This window comes from Onychostruthus taczanowskii, unplaced genomic scaffold (assembly GCF_017590055.1).
Source record: "Onychostruthus taczanowskii isolate IOZ18803 unplaced genomic scaffold, ASM1759005v1 scaffold33, whole genome shotgun sequence".
Classification (NCBI taxonomy): Eukaryota; Metazoa; Chordata; class Aves; order Passeriformes; family Passeridae; genus Onychostruthus; species Onychostruthus taczanowskii.
This window is the reverse complement of record NW_024500683.1, coordinates 7,056,260-7,076,171: the sequence shown is the minus strand read 5'-3', so window position 1 is coordinate 7,076,171 and position 19,912 is coordinate 7,056,260. Positions and strand designations below refer to the sequence as shown.

The window sequence follows — 19,912 nt, the reverse complement described above, 5'->3', positions numbered from 1 at the left end:
TGAGAAGAACATTTTAAGAGGTGAAAAGACCAAAAGTCCAGGATATTAATACAATATATTTGAAGACAGAATTACATGAGAATTCAATCAGACTGATGATACATGCAGTAAGATTGTCAATTAACAATAAGAGCTGAAATGGAGCTGGAAGCAGGGAAGGGACCTTTTGTGCTAATCACTGCCATCTACAGAGATCCAAACATCCCAGACATGAGGGATGAATGGGGTTTGAAAGACAGACTACATATCAGCATCACCATATTACCCTTTTATTAGCAGATGTAGTTAAGCAAATAGAGAACAACTGGGCTCTGGCAGATTAGCATTAGGCACTCTGCTAGCTAATACAACAAAAGTGGCAGAAGCAACTGTGCAATTTAATATAATTTAATATAACTGTGCATATTTAATGCAAATAAGGATTCTGTGTGTGTGTGTGTGTCTGTGTTGACACAGGCAGGCAGCTGGAACAAGCACAAAAACACAGTTAAATGCAAAGAGTAAATTTATTGTATTACTTTGCTAACTGGAAGACCCCCAAGGTAACACCCTGGCAGAGACACACAAGCAGGAAGGCAGGCATTGCAAGGCTCAGTCCATCTGAGTGGAAGGCAAGCCTGTTGTTTGCACCAGTTTATCAAGGGTCCTGGACTTGTAATTTACCAACATGCTGTGATCTCCTCTGAGCTTTTTTTGACCTCTGAGCTTTGACCCTCTCTCTCCCAAAACCAGGGAGCTTAAGCATGTCCATGAGAGTGCCTCCAAGACTCTCAAAACACGTTATCTCCACACAGAAATGCTTCTCAAAACAGACTATAAACAGTAGTAGACATAATATACAGGCCTCCCCTCAGTGTTACTCTCCAGACCTTGACATTCCCAGCTGCAAGGTCACTTGAGTGAATCTTTGGTCCTCATCCTCCTCCTCATTGCCATTCTTCTGCTTTTAACCCTGTCCTCCCAAGAGTGCATTAATTAAGCAGCAGAACAGTTTGGGGTATGCTGACATGGACTGTGTTTGCATGGGATGAGGGGGACAGCTTGACAGCTGAGCACATGGATGTTGTTGTAAGGCACTTGTGAGGTGGGTCGTTACAGCATCAATAATTCTCTTAAAAATGACTTCAAAAATCAGCCCCCAGTGGTAATGTTACTGTGGAAGTCGTGAAAATACATTTAGAAAAAAGTAACCAAAATATAGTGCGAACTATTACCATCTATAGGTTTCAATAGATGCATCAGTGAGAAAGTTTGAAATTGGGAGCGGGGGGGGGGAAGGAGTTTACCCCAAAGTGAAACGTTTTCACTTGTCTATTTTCTTTTCCCAAGAAAATAATTTTTGTGTGAAAGGGTGTGGTCTTGAGTTGTAAGTTTTGTTTAAGTGTAGTAACACAGTAATTAAGTCTAGTAATATAGATGTTAATTTTGATTCTTAATTTCTGTTGAAATAATCTTTTTGCAATGCTGTTAGTGTCACGAGTTAACTGAAATTAAAAAAAAACCAACTAAACAAACAAGGTAGATCTTCACCTGCTTGCAGACAATTTGAGGATTAATATTCAGCAAGAAAGGGAAAAAACCTTAGAAGTAAAATAAACAGAATAAAACAACATATGTAGACATAGCTACTGACCTGTCAAAAATCAGCAGCACGTGGCTCAGGGAATTAGCGATGGAAAGCAAACTGCAAACCATGGTTTGCAAAGGTGTGGTGCTACTTATGTGCCAAAACCTAAAACATGAGTAGAAATTAAATTAAATGAAAATTAAAAGCATCTGTGGTTTCTGCCGTGCTCCTCAGCATTGTCGCACTTCTCCCTCTCTGGGCCAGGCTGGGTACAGCACTCCGAGCAAATGTGGGAACTGATGGAACTCCCTGACCTGCTATGGACAGCGCGCTGCCAGTCTCTGTAAGACCTCTTGGGTATTAACACACGGGTCAAAGGCAAAAGCTCCATCTTCTTGCAAATATTAGGATTTTGGCAGATGTACTCCTTACTCCTAAGCAGGCTGCAGCCAGGTGGTGAAGGGAAGAAGCTGTGTGGGATGGGCAGTGGCTATTGGAAAAAACGTTGCTTCAGGTTGTTTATATATATATATAAGCTAAGAATTTGCTTCCAGTTAAATATTAAATATTACAAAAATATAATTACATACAAATATATCAATAGTATATTTTGCCCTGGAAAATTACAGGGGAGTGTTGGAGAATGAAACTCGACTTTCTGTCCTGCTAAAACGATCAGATATTGCCATGGCAGTGGTTTGGCCCAGCCCAAGGAGCAGACGGCACAGAGAATTAGCAGGAGCACTGTGGGCAGTGTGGATGTGGGCACCTGCTTTGCGGATGGAGTGGATTGTCCCTCCTCAGCCGAGCTCAGCGCCAGGTTTAATCTGTTGGTTGGTGCCGAGGCAGGCTGCAGCTCCGGGCGGGCTCCAGGGCAGTTTGTTCAACCCGCGGTCTGCCAAATCAGCCGGGAGCGTCCCGGCAACGCGGGAGCGGCGCCTGCCCTGAGCCACCATCCTTTCCTTGCTCTTCAGAACCTGGCAGCCTAAACTACTGATTTTCCTCACTTTGTTGGCACAAACTGTATGCAAGTTCTGATTTCACACCCTTTTGCGCTCCGAACTTCCTGCAAGACCATTAAGCAACTTTCAGGAAAAATCGGCAAGTAGCATTTTGTGGCAGGGGCATAAAACAACATACCCTCAGCTGCGGCAAATTTGCCAACAGAACGGCAAAACCAGCAAATCCTGCAGTTCTCTTGGCAAACTGACAAAATTATGAAACTGTAGAACAGTGGAGGATGTGGCAGTGCCGGAAGAGGCGGTGCTAAGTGTGGGCCCCTGCCAGGCTCTCCCAGCTCCCGTGGTGCCGGGGCCGCCATGCCGGCTGTGGGCACTGCCAGCACCGCCGCAGCAGCCAATGGCCGCCCGGGGGCGCGGCCCTGTGCGGAAGTGGGCGGGGCCGGCGGAGCGCGGGAAGCCGGGGCGCGGGGCGGGCGGGCTCAGGTCCGGGTCCCGCCGGGAGCGCGGCTCGGGCGGTCGGGACGGGGCCAGAGGCAGCCCCGGGGCGAGGGAGATGGAGTTCTCCAGTCGAGCGAGGCAGAGGCATGCGCGGCTGGCTGGAGACCGGAGGGAGCAGTACCCTCACAGCCTGCAGTTTTACCTGGAGCCCCCCACGGAAAGCATCTCCCTGGTGGAGTTTGAGAGCTTTGCCGTCGACCGCCTGAGGCGTGAGTAGCGTCTCTCTCTCCCCCCTTTCTCGTCCCCCCTTCTCGCCTTCCCTTTCTCCTTCCTCCCGTGCCTTCCCTCCCTCGATGCTCTGGATCCTTCCTGTCATGGCTGTGTGTATTCCTGGCAGGCCTGGGTGCTGTGCTCGCCTGACATAAACGGGAGCTGCTCGTGCTGCCAGCAGCTCCCGTTAATGGAAAACGCCTTGCTTTGGGCATTCCGGAGAGCTGGGACAGATTTCACAATGAGCGTCTATTGTAGCTCTGGGGATAGTGCAGTTTGGTTTGCACGGGTGGAGGGGGGCGGGTTATGAGCACGTTTCGCATTCCAGAGATGTTGTGACATATTTGATGTCTCTGTATTGCATTTCAGGTCGTTCTGGCTGGCAGCCAGGGGTTCCCCTGAAGTCCTGAAAACTGGATCCAAGGTTCCATTAGAGTTGAAACCGATGTTCTGGGACTGGTCCATCATAGTTACAAGTCCTGAAAACTGGATCCAAGGTTCCATTAGAGTTGAAACTGTTCTGGGACTGGTCCATCATAGTTAGCTGTCTCCCTTTCCTTATTGACAGTATGGATCCCAGAATTGGGCCAGTTGTTCAGGACTCACGGGCCATGCTTTATCCTCCCTATTTCTCACCCTTTTGCTCCTCATGCCACTAAAAGCAATTCCTGTGGCCTTACCCCAGTTTATGCCTTTCCCAAGCCATCATATATTTGGTTTGATTTCAGCATGTTGTCTCTAACGTGGACGTTTTCTTTTTTTGCCCAGTGCTTAAAGTAGTTGAAAATCTCGGTGTGAGCTATGTAAGAAGTTCTGATGCATACAAAGTTAAGTTAGAGAATGAGCTCCGGAAACTGAAGTTTCCCTACAAAGTAAGTAAAGATCAAGACATGGAACTCTCTTGCACTTTATTTTCTTTATACCATTCAAGAATAACGAACAAAAGTAGAGGTGATGAAACACTTTCTAAAACTGCAGTTTTGTAATTTTTTCAGAGGTGTAGTTTTTCTTTGAAGGGTTTTCTTTCAAGTTTTTCTTCCTTCAGGGTAACCCTCATCCTCAATAAGTTGGCATTTATTGTCTAAAAGATAACTATTAATAATGCACTTTTGAAAACAGTGGTAAATTATTGAGAATTTTTTAATCTGGGAGAGATTATTTCTAGAAATAATAAGAATATGTTCTACAGGCTTTGGCTGAGGATGATTATGAGGCAAGAAGAAAAGATCATATCTCTCATTTCATACTCCGCCTTGCCTACTGCCAGTCGTAAGTACTTTTTGGATTATGCTGTACTCTTGTTATTAATTCTAAATGTATACAGATACTGCAGTGCTTTATTGTAGACATTACAGATGCTTTAGAGTTGCATGGCTACTAAAGAGAGAGGTAGGCTCAAAGAGGGTTTTTTGCTAGGAATCTGATCTAAACTGTGATGAAAAGGGATATGTGTAATCAATTAAGAACTGGATTTTGTGCTAACTAAAAAATTTACAAACTTTTGGCTCTTAAACACATGCAATTGATTTGAGCCTCTTGATAGCTTTTTACTAAATGAGCACGCATTAGTATTAACTGTTTGTCAGGCATTTGCAGTGATTGATAGCATAGTTTACTTTCTGTATATGCAAACCAAAGACCTGACTATTTAAATAGGCTTTATATTGTTTTATAGAGAGCACTGTTTCTGACTGACTGAAAATGCCATCTGAGTTTGAGGTTTCATGTGCTGCCTCTGTTTTTTGTCCATATTCATTGCTGTGGCTGGTTGCCCTGCAATATTTTTATTATGTGAAATTTCAAGCAAAATGTTGATCCTGTAAAACACGTTCTTTTGTTTCCCCTGTAGTTTTTAGATGAAATTAGAGGTTGCCAGTTGTTGATTCAATTGCACTTAAAGCTGCAATACAGTTCATTTTAATTATGTGACTGTGATAGAATGCATATTATGATGCTTTGATAGCTGACATGACTGAAGTGCTGCTATGGATACAGATTTATAAGCAAAAACAGGAAAGCTGAGTAGGAGGGATTGTGGTCTAAGCTGGGATATGGAGCTGGAATGGATGGGGCCTTTCTTTGAAATGGCTTTGGCATCCTGCTGCAGAGCATCTGATCAGAGTAGGAAGTAGCAAAGGTCTCAAAAGCCAGGTGGATGAAGCCTCACCATGACAGGCCCTGGGTGACTTAAACACCCTGATATCTTCCAGATAATTCACGTCCCATCCTATTATCCTTTCAAAAGACATCTGGGCTGTGCTGAAGACAGTTTGTCAATGTGTGTGATCAATGACCTGCTAGATCTGTGATGCATGTACCATGAGGAACAGGTTGTGGGTGGGGAGATCAATACCAGCCTTCACTGCAGTGACTCTGATAGTGTAGCTCAAAATCCTGAAAGAAGGGAGAAGACTGAATAACAGATTTGCAACTGCTATCTCTTTGTATTCTACATGCATAATTTGTGATTGTGAATCCTAAGTGTAATATTGCCTTCTTTCTAGTGCCCCTGTTTGTTGTATTTTTATAAACTCCCTTAATCATACTAGTCCTGCTCATTTTGACAATATCTTTGTTTACATGTATTGTAAGTTTACCAAAACCCCCTAAAAGGTAGTATCCTCTAGTACCCTGGGGTCTAAAAGGCCCCTGAAAACATAGTGGTTTGTATTAGTGGCATTTTGAATAATCAATTTGGCTTAATTACAAAGCCAAAACTTTACTTTGAGCATTTTGTTATTATTTAGACCACTTTTTTTTTTTGGGAGGTGAGATGCTTTGAGGGTCTTGGTAGTTGATGAAAATTCTGCTATTGTGGAAGGTGAGAATTTGACTGAAGTTCTTGCTTAGTAAATAAATTGCAGATACTGTTCAAACCCTGTGTTTCAGGGAAGTGTCTTAAAAATTAGACTACAGGCAGGGCAGAAATGGGCATCTTGATGAAGGTGAACCGCTGTGCAGAAATGAATACAAGCTATTTTGGGCCATAGAATCAGCAGGAAAGAGCCTGGCTTTGTAATCTAGGGGGAAAGACATCCTTAGAGGAGGGGTTTTGAATAGAGCTCTGGGACCCTGTTTAGCCAACTTGCAGATGCCATTTTGTGTTGCCATTTTTATGTACTAGCTGCATTTTGGTAAAGCAGCTTTTGGTCAGCTTTTTGGCTTTCTACTTGTACTTTGAAAAGATGAATTTAATGCTTACATGGAAAATAGCATTCTAAGAACTATGAAGTGAGCCTGTACCCAGTGTTCTGTATTCTCTCTTGAAAAGCAACTACTGTAGGGACATTTCTCTCGTCTACAATTGGCAAGTTCCCAAAAGATAAAGTTGGGAGGCAAATAGAATATACTGTATTTCACGTTTTTATCATACTAGGTCAGAAAAATAAGCTTGGCACAAATCATTAGGTTAATTGAAGAAAGTTGTTGAAGAAGAAAGTAGGAGTGATTGAAAAAGTGCATTTAAGTAGACATAACTGCAAACTAGGTTGAATTCAGTTCCTGAGGCAGCTGTGTGACCATGTGTTTACATTTTTCTGTGATAGTGATTTTCAGTTTTCAGTTGGCCAACAGTGCCATCCAGGGGTAAAAGTTTGTATCGATTTTTCTTTTCTAGTCTCTATCAGTCCTTATTTGTAAATTGGATTATTTTGATTTGGTTTTCATGTGATCTGGAGTGACCAGCTCCACCATTCTGGTCAGTTAAATTTGTAAGGTACTCATCATCTGTTGACTCTTCTTCTGCTTTCTGAAATTCATGACTTTAAAGCTTGTTTTCAACAAGCTTGTAAATACCCTGTTTATGACAGGGTAGTTACAGTCTCAGGATAACAGTCTCATCCGTACCCTTCTTTCACCCCTCTTCTAATGTCACTTAGATCTGTCAAGACCAGGAAATAGAATAATTTTGTTTCATTTGCTTTCTTGGCAGATGTAGATGTAAAGATAATTTTATTTGCAGGTGGATGGGAGTGTGCATTTTTGCTTTTGTCTACTGCAGCTCTTGTCACTTCAGCAGATCAACTATGAAGAACCTTGAAAGTCACAGGAGCATATTTTTCACTTTCTTAACATAGAAGAAATAAATTTTATCTCTGTTCTGACACAGGAATTCCTTTTATCCAGGAAACTTTCAAACATTCTTTTGTGCCTTTTTAAAGTTTTTTTTTGTTTGTTTGATTTGTGTCTGTGTCACATAACAAGGATATAAATTCTATTTCAAACTTAGCAAGACCTGTTCACTACTCCCTGACATTTTTTTTCCTAGATGATAAATTAGACTTCTCTGCTAAAATAGCTGCCTCTTTATGTTGAGTAGCATTTCCTCTTGTGTGTTGTCTGTACCCATGTTCCCCTTGCTGTCTAGTCTTTAAAACTTAAACCCTGAGTAATCCATTGGTGTTGGTTGCCTAGAAAAGCAGTGATCTGACCCATGCCTGGAGTTTTCATAAAACACTGTTAAGTTGTTGGAACTCTTGTATTAATTGTGGAATGGGAGCTACTAGTCTTAAATTCCAGATTTACAAGCATTTGCATGCCTTCCCTAAAGTACTTGTATGTCCATGCTTCCTAACGATTATGCTGATTTTTCCTACCCCTCCTTGGGGTGGAGAGTATTTCTATTCCAACCCCAGCCCCTCAAGTGCCGTTCCCTATATGAAAGAGACTGTTTTCTTCTATTATTTTTCAAGTTGGGAGTCTATGAACTGGTTTAAACTGCTAAGTAATCTGCACACCGTAAAGTTAAATGGCAAAAATTGAGGAGATATTCTTAACATCTACACTTCAGTGACCTGCTACTCCCTTAACTAACCAAGCTGCTGCTCAAGCTGTCTAATGACAGTGACATTGCTTTTCAGTTAAGCATGGGGTTTTGATGATAGGTATTGTTCCTTAGTATGAGTTTGAGATGAGAGTGTAGTATTTTCTTCATGTGTATAATGAATATAAAATATGGTTGGGCTTTAGAAGTGATGTATAATGCCCTAATGATGATGATCCTAGGAAAGTCAGTTTAAAATTATTTGCTGGACATACACAGCAAGTGTGAGGTCAGCTATTTTGTCAGCTGTAGGAAGAGTTCACATTGGTGTGTGTATAAAGGATAAAATAGTGTTTTCTAGTTATGGTAACTTATGTGGATAGGTGAGATTACAGCCTTTGATCTGTTTTCCTGAAAGAAAGGAACAACAAACTGGCTGGCCTCCAAAGAAATTATATACAATCATGTTTGTGGTTTGTTTGTTTTTTATGTGTGCGGTGTTGTTGTTTTGTTTGGTTCCCCCCCCAAAAACAAGTGTGCTGTAAAGGAAAATGGAAAAAAATGTCACATCCCAGGATTTAACTACAGTCCAAGATGGCCACAGAAGAACTGCAACAGATCAGTCATTACAGCATTAACTTCCATTTTAAGTTGCACTGATTATTATTACATCCCAAGCACTGAGACTGTCCACAGGATTATATTTTACAGAGCACTTTAACAGCCGTTCTGTTTGGCTGTTCTATGTAATAATTACTTTTCTTCAAGCCGTATTTCAAGCAGAGGTTTTGTCCACAAAACCACAAACACTTTGTTGTGATTCACATATTTCTTACGGGAAAAGGTGTTTACAATATTGTAAAGAGACAATATATATGACTGCAGTATTTCTGTGCTCTGTGAATTCCCAGGGCAGTGGCCCACAGGGTAGCTCTCAGAGGACAGATTAAGAGAGTTCCCTGTGGTAGTGAGATGCAGCATCATCTGCATTCTCTGCTTGCACATGTGGGGTGGCTTTTTTTACTGGCACTCTGGTACCTACTTGCTGTAGGTTTGAGTAATGTGCTGGTGCCTGGGAATCTGAGCACTAGGATGGGAAGAGTTCCATGAGTACTTAAAGTACTTGGATTGGCTTCAGTGTTGTTTTATTTTGTCTTCTGACTCCTGTCCCCGTGTTCCTCTTTGTTCTACTTGTTCACCTGCAGTTGCTAAACCCCTTTTTCTCTTTTGCCAAGAGTTCATTGTTCAATTTGTGTTCCTCACCCAACTTCATTGCCATATATTTTCATTTTGCCTGTTTGCAGGCTGTTTGTTGTCTAGAATAGAATGCACTGTTGTCACGTTTACTGAGATGTATGCATATTTCTTCAACTGGAGATACACCAAAAGGGAGAATTAAAAGAAGTAGCCTTCAAAATATATTTGCCTCATCACATTAACTGTGATGTTAATTGTACAGCGAAGAAATATGTGCCATGTTGTAGAGAAAACCTGTCCTTTAAATACCAAGGGAGAATGTTATCTGCAATTATTTTTATCCAAAACAAGTAAAAAGTATTGTCTCTCCACAAGTCTTTTCTGATTGAGTGTGCATTACTGAAGGTTTCCTGCCTTCACTTCCAAGCTTCTCAGTGTGTGTGGGTCACATGCCAGTCAGCATTAGTGTTATGGTCTAGTTTTCAAGCAAAAAATTAATGTATATTCAGAATTATTATTATTAATATATATATATTTTTTTTTTGTAGTGAGGATCTCAGGCGTTGGTTTCTTCAACAAGAAATGGATCTCTTCCGATATCGCTTCAGTCAACTAACTGAAAGTTTAATGCAGAAGTTCCTGGAACATGTTAACTTATCATTTGAAGCTGTAAGTGTGTTACTTTCTGTATTTATGTTGCTCATGTGTGTTGTTTTTAAATTCTCATTAAGGTAGTTTTAGCAATCTTGTTTAAAAAATAGAAAGTGCAGTTATGGTGTTTAAAAAAAACCTAACCACACAGGACTTCTAAACTTGGGGAATACTGTGTGTGAGGATTAAGTGATGTAACTGTGCTACAACAAGAGAAGCTTGGTCTGCTTCAGTCTACAAACACAGCTGAAAAAATGTGTAATTACACAGGTAAGTTAACAAGGTTTAATAAAGCTGTTAAGTATTTTTGACTCAAAATTTTAAATGGATTAGATCATAGATCATAAAATGGTTTGGGTTGGAAGGGACCTTAAATATCTAGGTGCATCTAGTTCCAACTTCCTGCTGTGGGCAGGGACACTTTCCAGTAGACCAGGTTGCTCAGAGTCCTATCCAACCTTGCCTTGAACCCTTCCAGCAGTGAGACATGCATGGCTCTTCTGGGCAGCCTATTCTAGGACATCACTGCCCTTACAGTAAAGAATTTTCTCCTATTCTAAACTTACTTCTGATCTAAACCTACTCTTCTTCAGTTTGAATCCATTCCCCCTTGTCCTGTGACCACATGGCCCTTGTGAAAAGTCCCTCTTGTTCATGTAGAGTCCCATCAGGTACTGGAGGCCACCATTAGGTCACCCCAAAGCCTTCTCTTTCCCAGGCTGAACAATTCCAATTCTCCCAGCATTTCCTAATATAAGAGGTGTTCTATCCCTCTGATCATCTTGGTGTCCCTCCCCTGGACTCATTCTGACAGATCCATGTCCTTCCTGTGCTGAGGACCCCAGAGCTGGAAGTAGCACTGCAGGTAGGGTCTCACCAGAGTGAAGCAGAGGTGCAGGATCACAGGACTGTTAGGGTTGGAAGGGACCTCTGGAGATCATCCAGTCCAATCACCTGGCCAGAGTCACCTCGAGCAGGTTACACAGGAACCAGGTGAATTTTGAATGTCTCCAGAGAGGGAAAGTCCACAACCTTCCTGGGCAGCCTGTTCCAGTGGTCTGCATCCCTCAGCATTAAGAAGCTCTTCCTCATGTAGAGTTGAAACTTCCTGTCTTTTAGTTGAGCATTGACTGCTACCCTTTGAATGCAGATGTCCAGCCATTCCTTGTGCATCTAATGGTTCTCCCGTTGTATTGATTTCTCTCCAGTTTGGAGAGATGGATGTTGTGGGGGACTGTGTCAGAGCTTTACAGAAATGCAGATAAATGTTATCTGTAGCCCCTCCCTTGTCTGCTGATGTAGTCACTCCACCACAGAAGGCTGCTAGTTTGGTCAGGCAGAACTTGCCCATGATGAAGCCATACTGGCTGTCCCAAATCACTTCCCTGTTATCCAGGTGCCTTAGCACAGCTTCTAGGAGGATCTGTTCCGTGATCTTTCCAGGTACAGAAGTGAGGCTGACTGTTTGGTAGTTCACAGGATTTTCTCTGAGCTTTTTAAAGATGAGTACAATGTTTGCCTTTTTCCCTTCACCTGGGACTTCTGACTGCCATGACTTTTCAAATATCACAGGGAGTGGCTTGGCAACTACATCATCCAAGTCTTTCAAGACTCTGGGATGCATCTTACCAGGTCCTTAGTTTGTGTTCTTCAGATAAGAGCATAGTTTGGGTTCTTCAGATAAGGTCTTATCTGCCTTATCTGGCCATCTGGGTCAAGTAATACTGATGTTAAAATATGTTGTTTTCTTGGTGAATTGTGTGATAATTCACGCTAAATGTTTCAGTAATAAGAAAACCAATGGCTACATTTGATTCTTATGTGAATTGTAGGTGCAGTCTGTTCTCATCACATTATTAACTTCAGATGAAAAATAACTGTGATCAAAAGAATTTTTATGAATAAAAATGCTTTTATTCATAAACTTTGCTCTAGAACCTTTACAACCTACTAACTACTTTTAAGATGTGGCTTCTTGCTATAGAAACTGCAGCAAACTACAGTGACCTGGGGACTTTGTGCCTTGTTCCATTTGTGAACACTGCATCTGGAAAACTGTGGAAGTGAAAAATAATTGCATTCAATGAATGCTTATGATAGTAGTTGAGGACATAGTTAAAATTTAATAACCCAAGTATGAAAGTCCTGTATGGATTGCTCGAAAATGTAGCTTTCTGTATTACTGTCACCATGACATGCAATGTTTGTACATGCTAAAAATCATTTTGACTCTTCTTGTTTGTGCATATTATGTGAGTTCCTGAAGCTATAGATGTATAACCAAGACCATAAATTACCTTAAATAACACAAAATTAGAGGCTGGTGTTAAATACTGTACTTACAAATTGTGGTTAAGGGTTATTTATATTTATATAAGGATTATTTATTATTTATAATTTTAAAAGAAATGTTGTGCAATTAAATAAGTTTCATTGTAACTTAGACCTTATACATGCACATACATGTAAATTATCCTATTTTATTTTAACAGTCAATTTGATTTTTGCCCATTAAGTACGTGCTATGGAGAATGCAGAATATAAGTTCTCCACAATTCTGTAAATGCTCTCATTCCACAGTTGTTGTTTTATCATTATAACTTAGATTGAAAACTTTTCCCCTTTTGACTTAAACTCATTATGTTTCTTTTGATGAGAAACCTTGAAAATGCAATATCTGTTTAGACAAACAACTGTTGTTGATGTTTTAGGATATTACAAAAGAGTTTCTACTATTATATACTGTTTTGGTTGTCTTAGTTGATTAAAGGAAAATGTCTATTGCAGTGTTTTCATCAATGATTTTAATAGTATTTTGCACTGCAGACATGAACTGTTTTGTTGGGAAACTCCAGCTTTGCCTGTAGAGCTCACAGTAAGCTTGAGTGAATAAAAATTAAAGCCTCTCTTAAAGTACTGCTTATTAGAATAGTTTAAATATTCTGAGATATGTGGCTGAAGTACATTATCCATTGCTGGACTGAAATATCTGATGTCAGTGCATGTTGGTAAAATAGGATTTGTGAAGTGTTAAGAGTAACAGAGGCTTTCCTGTGTCCTTGAGAGACTATTGGAAATGCCATTCTCTGGTTCAACAGACCTTTCAGTGAAAGGTGTGTTTGTGGAGCTGTGTTTTTGTTGGTTATTCCCTAGCCTCATATTCTCCTGTCACAGTTACAGCATTTGGGCTTGTAAGAATCAATTAATGTTTGCAGGTTGCTGGAAATAGCTGGGAGTATGGCTTGATTCTGTGCTAGTGAATGTGCCTTCAGTATGTCAAAATGATTAAGAAGGTATTACTTTCTTACTCCTGTTGAGGCAAAAAAGCATTATTTCATTGAAAATCTACTTCCCTGCTTCTGCTTTCACCCTCTGCTTCCAATTCTCATGGGAATTTAGGCAAAACTAATCCTTCCATGCACTGTCATGTATAAAACATTTGAATATTACTAATGAATTCCATATTTGAAACAGGTCTAAATGCTATGGAGCTATGTGTGGGCTACTACAAAAGCAAGGCCACTCTAAAAGCAGTATTATTTTTCTCAATGTTCTATTTGTTTAAGGAGACACTTCCTTTGAAAAGGAAATTAGGATGAACTATTCTCCTCATTCTTCCCTGTTAGAAGTTACAATGTTTTCATGCCTTATCATGCATAAAACAAGATGGAAATCAAACTTTGTGCTCTACCTGTTAGAAAAAAAGATGGTCTTCAGAAAAAGGAAGTAAGTTCTGATGTTACAGTCCGTTTTCTGTGTGGGCAAGTGGATAGAAATTCTATTTATATTTTTTCAGTTGCTTATGATGTACTAAGAAACTTGTAGTTAAATTTCTTTAACCAGAAGAGAGGTGCCTTGCATTTTCTAGATACTGATTCTGGTTTCAGAACTGTAATCTGAGAAAGCCCACAGCTGCTAAAGCTTGGTGTAGTCTGGCATAGCAGTGTTAACAATTCTAAGAACCACTGTAAGAAGTGATTCTCAGTACTTGTTAAAAGAGTCAACTCTTTTAATAGTGGGGAGGAGGAATAAATGGATTGTCTTGTACAGTTTTGTCACAGTTGTCGTCTTTTACAGCACCAACAAAGTGAATCTAAAATTGAGTATTCAGTAACTGTCATCTCACCTTTTTTTATTTGCTTACATGCATGAGAAAATGATACTTGCATATATGTTTTGCAGGGGTTTTGAAGACTAATTTCTGAGATTTTTTGAATTGTGGGTTGAGAATCATTGCTTTATAGGATAAAGAAATCTTCAATCCCACTTATGAATAATACTTATGAAGTTGTTAGGATCTTTCCGTATTTAGGGTCTTTGAATACTTAAAAAAAAGGTCTTATTTAGCAAGTTTTGGAAAGAGTGAAATTGTTAACAAGTAGAAGAAAAAAATACCAGATTTCCAAAGCTTTTTTTATGTGATAGTCAGCTGTAGAGTGTTTGATATGATAGTAGTTCTCATCTCATGGTTAAAGAAATTTTTAATCAAAGAGCAAGAGCTTTCTGTAATTAAAAATAGAAATGGAATGTAAGGAAAACTAATGTTTTAATTTCTTAATAGGATTTCTTATGTCTAGGGGTGGACATTTGTATTGCTGATGGAGAAAATATGTGGCACAGTGTTTATTACAGTTAGTAAATGCCTGCTCTGGGGAGTTTTACCTGATTATAAAGATGCCCTTCACTTGAAAAAGAAAGGCTGTAATCTTCATGATAATCAAGCTAAACATGATGACTTCAGTGTGATGAATATGTCTGAACATGCATAGGATTATTACAATTCAAAATTTTTGCAATGTTTGTGAAAATAAACCTCTCTACATTTAATATAAATCATGGAAATTTGAGGGTTATGTAAGTTCTTCCTTGGAAAGATTTTACTAAGCTGGCACTGGATTAAGTTAGTCCATCTTTAGTATTCTGTAAGAAGCCTCTGGGACCTGGATTTCATGGAAAAAAAGAAAAAGAACCTTGATTTGATTTTGTATTTGAGATACTTTTTTGAACTACTAACATGCAGATTGCATTTTAATCACTTGTAGGAGCAGCTTTGGCCAGTCTGTTCTCTGGCAAGTGTGGAAGATGTCTGGACTGGTGCTGTCCAGCCGAGTGGAACATTGCTTGGGTGCTTAAAATTTTACACTACTCTGAAATATTATTTATACCTACCAATTTATGGTAACATGAGTGAGAGGTAGAGTGCATGATACTGAATAAAATGTCGAGAAAGGATGAGGGTAAAAGGAAAGCAAATCTGTGCTTTAAGAGTATTTTCCCCTGATGTTTGATTGGTTTTCTATTGCAGTAGAAGGAGAATAATGGAATGGTTCTGAAGGTATTTCAGAATGTTTTTTAGTCTGTTCTATGCTTTAAATATTAAAAAAAGGAACGATAAAGGTTTTTAAGGGACAGTACTCTCATCATCCAGATCAATATGGAAGCTTTTTATGTATGGCATGTAATTTTCAGCACTCAAGGCATATTAAATAGTCTATGTGCAAAGTCAATCACGTAGGGAGCCTCAGAACCCCTTAAGCAGGACTCAAGAGGAGTAACTGCTGACATTCCAGGTGACAGAGCCCATCAAAGAGAATATGCAAACACAGGTGTGCAGTTGAGATTTACATCAATTTAGGAGATTAAAGTATTAAAATCTTACTAAGAATGAGTAATTACATCAATGATGCCTGGCAGTAAAAGGCACTAACAGATTTAAAGATATTTAAAGGGAAATTTGTGAATATTTTAAATATTATAGTCATTGAAGAAAATATTTTAATCTCAAAGTAAGTTATTCACGATATGAAGAAATTGTATAAAATGAATGGTTTTACAGGTAACTGATACTTGGACTTCAACTACAAAGCTGTTCTTGACATTGTCAGAAATATCTTTCTTGAAGCCCTCAATCTGAGTTTCAGCATTTTGTCTGTTTTGCCTTGCATAATTTTAAGTCTCCAAGACCTGCCACTTGTTCTTAGACATCAAATGAAGATTTGTCCTTTCAGCATCTGCAGCTGTAGGTCTGTGATACATCTTGCGCTGAGTTGGAACATCTAGTGAACTTCTGGGTCCATTCCACTTGGTTTTTGTAAAAACTTGCCAAAAAGCCTGTTCACCTTAACCAGTCACACTTTTTCTCCCTGGGGATGGTCTTAGGGTCTCTTCTGCTCCAGTGGACAAAATGTTCTGTGGTTACTTTCAAAGTGTGTGGATTTTTTTTTTTTGGGTGTTTGTGGTTTTTTTTTTTTCCCTTCAACAATTTCAACAGCATTTTGAAGATAACAGTAGTTCCATTTGCCTTGTCCATGAAAATGTCACAGCTTTGCTTGCAAAGTTCCCTGCATCTATATATCACAGTGGCGGTCATCGTTCTGCTGCTTTACTTTTAACTTTTTAAAAATAATGTCAAACCTAACATAATTCTTGTTGTTCTCTCCACTAGTTGAGAAAGGAAGGTCTTTTTTTTACTGTTTGTTTGTTTTTTTCCTTCTCTTCGTATTTACCTTCTATCTGTCATTATACTGTCTTGCTTCTTCTTTAAGCCTTTCTCTCTGTGGTGTTTTGTCATTTCTGTGAGTGTCCTTTGCCATTTCTACAGCCTTCAATTTTAGATCAGGTTTTTCTTCTCTGATCCAGTTCTCTAGAGCTCTTGCAGTGCCCCCAGCCTCATGGCATTTTAGTATGTGATCTGCTCCTGTTTTAATATAAGCAAAGTATTAAATTTTACTTTGGTTGTGGAACTTGGCTTAAGACATCTTTCTTCTATTTTGAGTTTAATTCTTCTACACAGGTCTTTTCCAATGGGTTTTGAACCCAGGTTATAGAAGATTGACTGAAACTGTTTGGAACTGTTTGGTCATTTGCATGTGAAAGTGTATTCTGGTGACTTCAAGGGTGTTTGACACAATATGACACCTGCTTTTTTTATGCCCCAGAGGTCTGTGCACTGTGATAAAGGCTGTGATATCAGCTTAACATGGTTGGGATTTTTTGACATAGGAGCGTTGCTGCTTGTCTCGTGTTTTTCCTAAGTACTATTGGATGCTTTAATTTGTTACTACACCTTTCTAGGAATTTAACTTACATACTGGAATATGGAGTGGAGTAGAATGCAAAATTTAATTTTGAATTTATTTTTGGTGTTATTCTGGCCATCATTTTGAATGTTCTGGTTTCTTTGTCTTCAGACTGTTAGTACCTCTTTGTTACTTCCAGAAGAAATGAAAATTAATAGGCATTATCATGTTTTAATCTGTGGTGTAATGATATTGTATAATTGGATTTATATTTCCTGCAATACTTCTGTTCACTATTATCTTTCTGCATTGTGCAAAAGAAAAAAACTTCTAAGTGTAGTATATTTCATATTGAATACATCTGCGTTGTTGTTTTCACTCCACAGAGCAGAAAAAATCATGTTTAAATTGAACTTTCTTACTTCTGAATAGCCTCTTGAAATTTAAAAAAATATTATGACCTTTTAAATAACTTCTAGTTTAGGTGCCTTATTTTTTGGGTAACAGCCAGTTATTGCAGAATCAGATGTCCTAATTTTTAGATGCTGTTATAAAGCACAGTATTTTAAGAAATGGTTTGGATCATAGTAATGGGGAAGGAATGGCAGATGGGAATAGTCAGCTGGGGGAGCTAAAGGTCTTCAGTGCATCTGCAGGCATTTGAGAGGAAGGAATAAGAACTGCAAAATGAAGTGGAAAGAGCAAAATGCATTAGCGATGGAATTTTTTTCCACAAGAGCTCTTTGATGATGCAGTTGAAGTGCTTTTTTAGCTGCTTTAAGCAGTAGAAATTAAACTTCTTTAATTTCCATTTTTATGATCAGAGTAGTCCTATGAGAGACTTTCTGATATCACTATTATGCTGTCTTCAAAAACATTTATCTTGGTAGTAGGGCAGTTGTATAAATATTCGTAGTTCAGCTTCTCGAGAAAACGTTTATGACTGCCTTTATTTGGTACAGAAGATCATAAGTCAGATGTGGATTAATAAGAATGGGGACTGGTTTGTGTCCCTATTAAGGACAGATATATTTGAGAGAATACTCAATACTATGTTTAACCATTAAAGGGCTAACCATTAAAGGGCTGTGACTATAACTATCCATTTTGGAACAGGTGTTTAATCCAGAATGTTCTTCTGGTAGGGTTTATGGCTTTTCATATCAGGGGCATCAAATAATACTTCTTCCTTTCCCAGACAGGATGGGGAAAAGTAGAAACTGTCTGGAGTCTATATTACTGTGTGAAAACTTATGCCAAGATAAGACAATAACTATGCAAGTAGGCTGTGGTTTACATTTGCTAAGGAAATGGTTCTGAATTGTATCTTACTTTTCCATTACTTAAATCTTGTATTTGTCCCTTTGCTTGAAAACCAGCGATGCTTATCTTACAGTTGACAGCAAAAGTCATAAGGGATGCATGCCTAAGTGGGAAATGTGCCTTACTGCCAACAGTATGTATTCTGTCATTTAACTCCATGCTTAGAGTTATAACAGAAACAAAATTGTATGTGGAAAGGCTTAGGAGTAGGGTGGTTTTTTTAAGTGCTAGAGTTTGTTAAATAAGATAGTGAAACATAGTATTAGTACTTTAACAAACATTGTGAGTTATTCTCATCTAAAAGTAATTGGGTTGATTGCCAAGCAGCCTGGGTATTCTAGTGAGCTAACATTTTGAGGGATGGGTAGATGAGATGAGGTTTGATTAAAATATTTAAGCTTAAAATAAGTGGTAATACTTTCTCACAGACTTACAAAATAAAGCTTGATTTTTAAAAGAAATTTATTTTGTTTTTTTTTTGGTGCACTGGCAGGATGTATGGGGGCTTCACTCTTCTCTAATGGATCCTTGAGCTGTAAGCATTACTGTATTATTAGTTGTGGAGAAAACTGGTGCATTTTGCTGCAGTAATTCTAGTTGCACATATGGTGTTGATGATATTCTATGAAATTGTAGAATTGAGTAATAGATGTGATTAAAGAATATATAGGTACTGGGGATGTCCTTTTTCACCTTCATAAACTTAATGAACAACAGTTTGTAAATGATGCAAAATCCTAATTAAAATTTTAATTTGGCAATCATCTCAGTTTGATTAGAAACAGATGCTGATTATCTCAGAAATCTAAATGGACCCTTAGATGGTCTTCCTTATTGCTTAAAATTGACTTGTGGAAGTAAAGTCAAACTACACCACAAAATGTGCAGTTAGTAAGGCCCCTTTAGAGCCTAAAGGAGCACTATGATTCTTACTGAGTGGCTTTGTGTAATTCATCATTTGAGTTAAATAGGAACTTTACAGTCCACTGTAAGGCTGAATCCTTCTGCCCTAGGTACTATATGTGTTCCTTATGGATGAAGTACATCTCTAACTGCTTTGAAAAAGTTAAGTGTGTTGAAATAAAAGTTGCAGAAAAAGCGGTGTTAAAAATACAATGAATAAAAACATTCTTCTTCTTAATCTAGCTGAAAGCAGCTAGACAACATTTAGAATACAGTCTGAATCCTGGGAGATGTTTTGCTATAACTCTGGATTTCTAAAGTAAAATTGAAATGGCAGCTGTGCCAAAAATGTAGTGGAAAATAGGATCTTGAACACCAGGCTCTTCAGCTTAAGGTAGAATAAGTGGAAAGGGGAACCACGCTACTTGTGTGATTATGTGCTCTAGCATTTAGTAGTTGAGCAGGTCATGCTTGACTGCCATTTATCTAAAGGTTTGGAAAAGGTGAAAAATAGCAAATCCTAACCTCATCCTTATAGATACTCAGTTCTTAGCAGTTGGTAATTTTGGGTTCTTGGAAGAAACTTAGTATGGACAAGCAGAAAAGTGTCATCAAGTGTCTTCTCTTTTTTCTATAAATATTTTAGAGATTCTTTTGGGGAATGAGAAAAGAGAAAATTGGGAAATTTTTAAATGATACCCACATGATACCCATATGTGGTACAAGAACAAAAGTTTTTTTTTTTTTTTTTTAATAATCAAGGTGTTAAGTTCTTTTGTAGTGGTTAAAGTTCATAATGTTTGAAAAATGAATTTATTTT

At 38.8% G+C, this 19,912-nt stretch overlaps 1 protein-coding gene across 1 annotated transcript in view; it reads left to right on the top strand.

Annotated features, from left to right (window-relative positions):
- Positions 1-2,985: 2,985 nt before the first annotated feature.
- Positions 2,986-19,912, top strand: part of PRIM2 (DNA primase subunit 2) — an 89,858-nt gene continuing 72,931 nt past the window's right edge. Inside the window, exons 1-4 of the mRNA XM_041410633.1 lie at positions 2,986-3,236; positions 4,006-4,109; positions 4,427-4,506; positions 9,745-9,865. Coding sequence (XP_041266567.1) covers positions 3,083-3,236; positions 4,006-4,109; positions 4,427-4,506; positions 9,745-9,865 — 459 coding nt within the window. The 5' untranslated portion in view covers positions 2,986-3,082. The remainder of the gene's footprint in view (positions 3,237-4,005; positions 4,110-4,426; positions 4,507-9,744; positions 9,866-19,912) is intronic.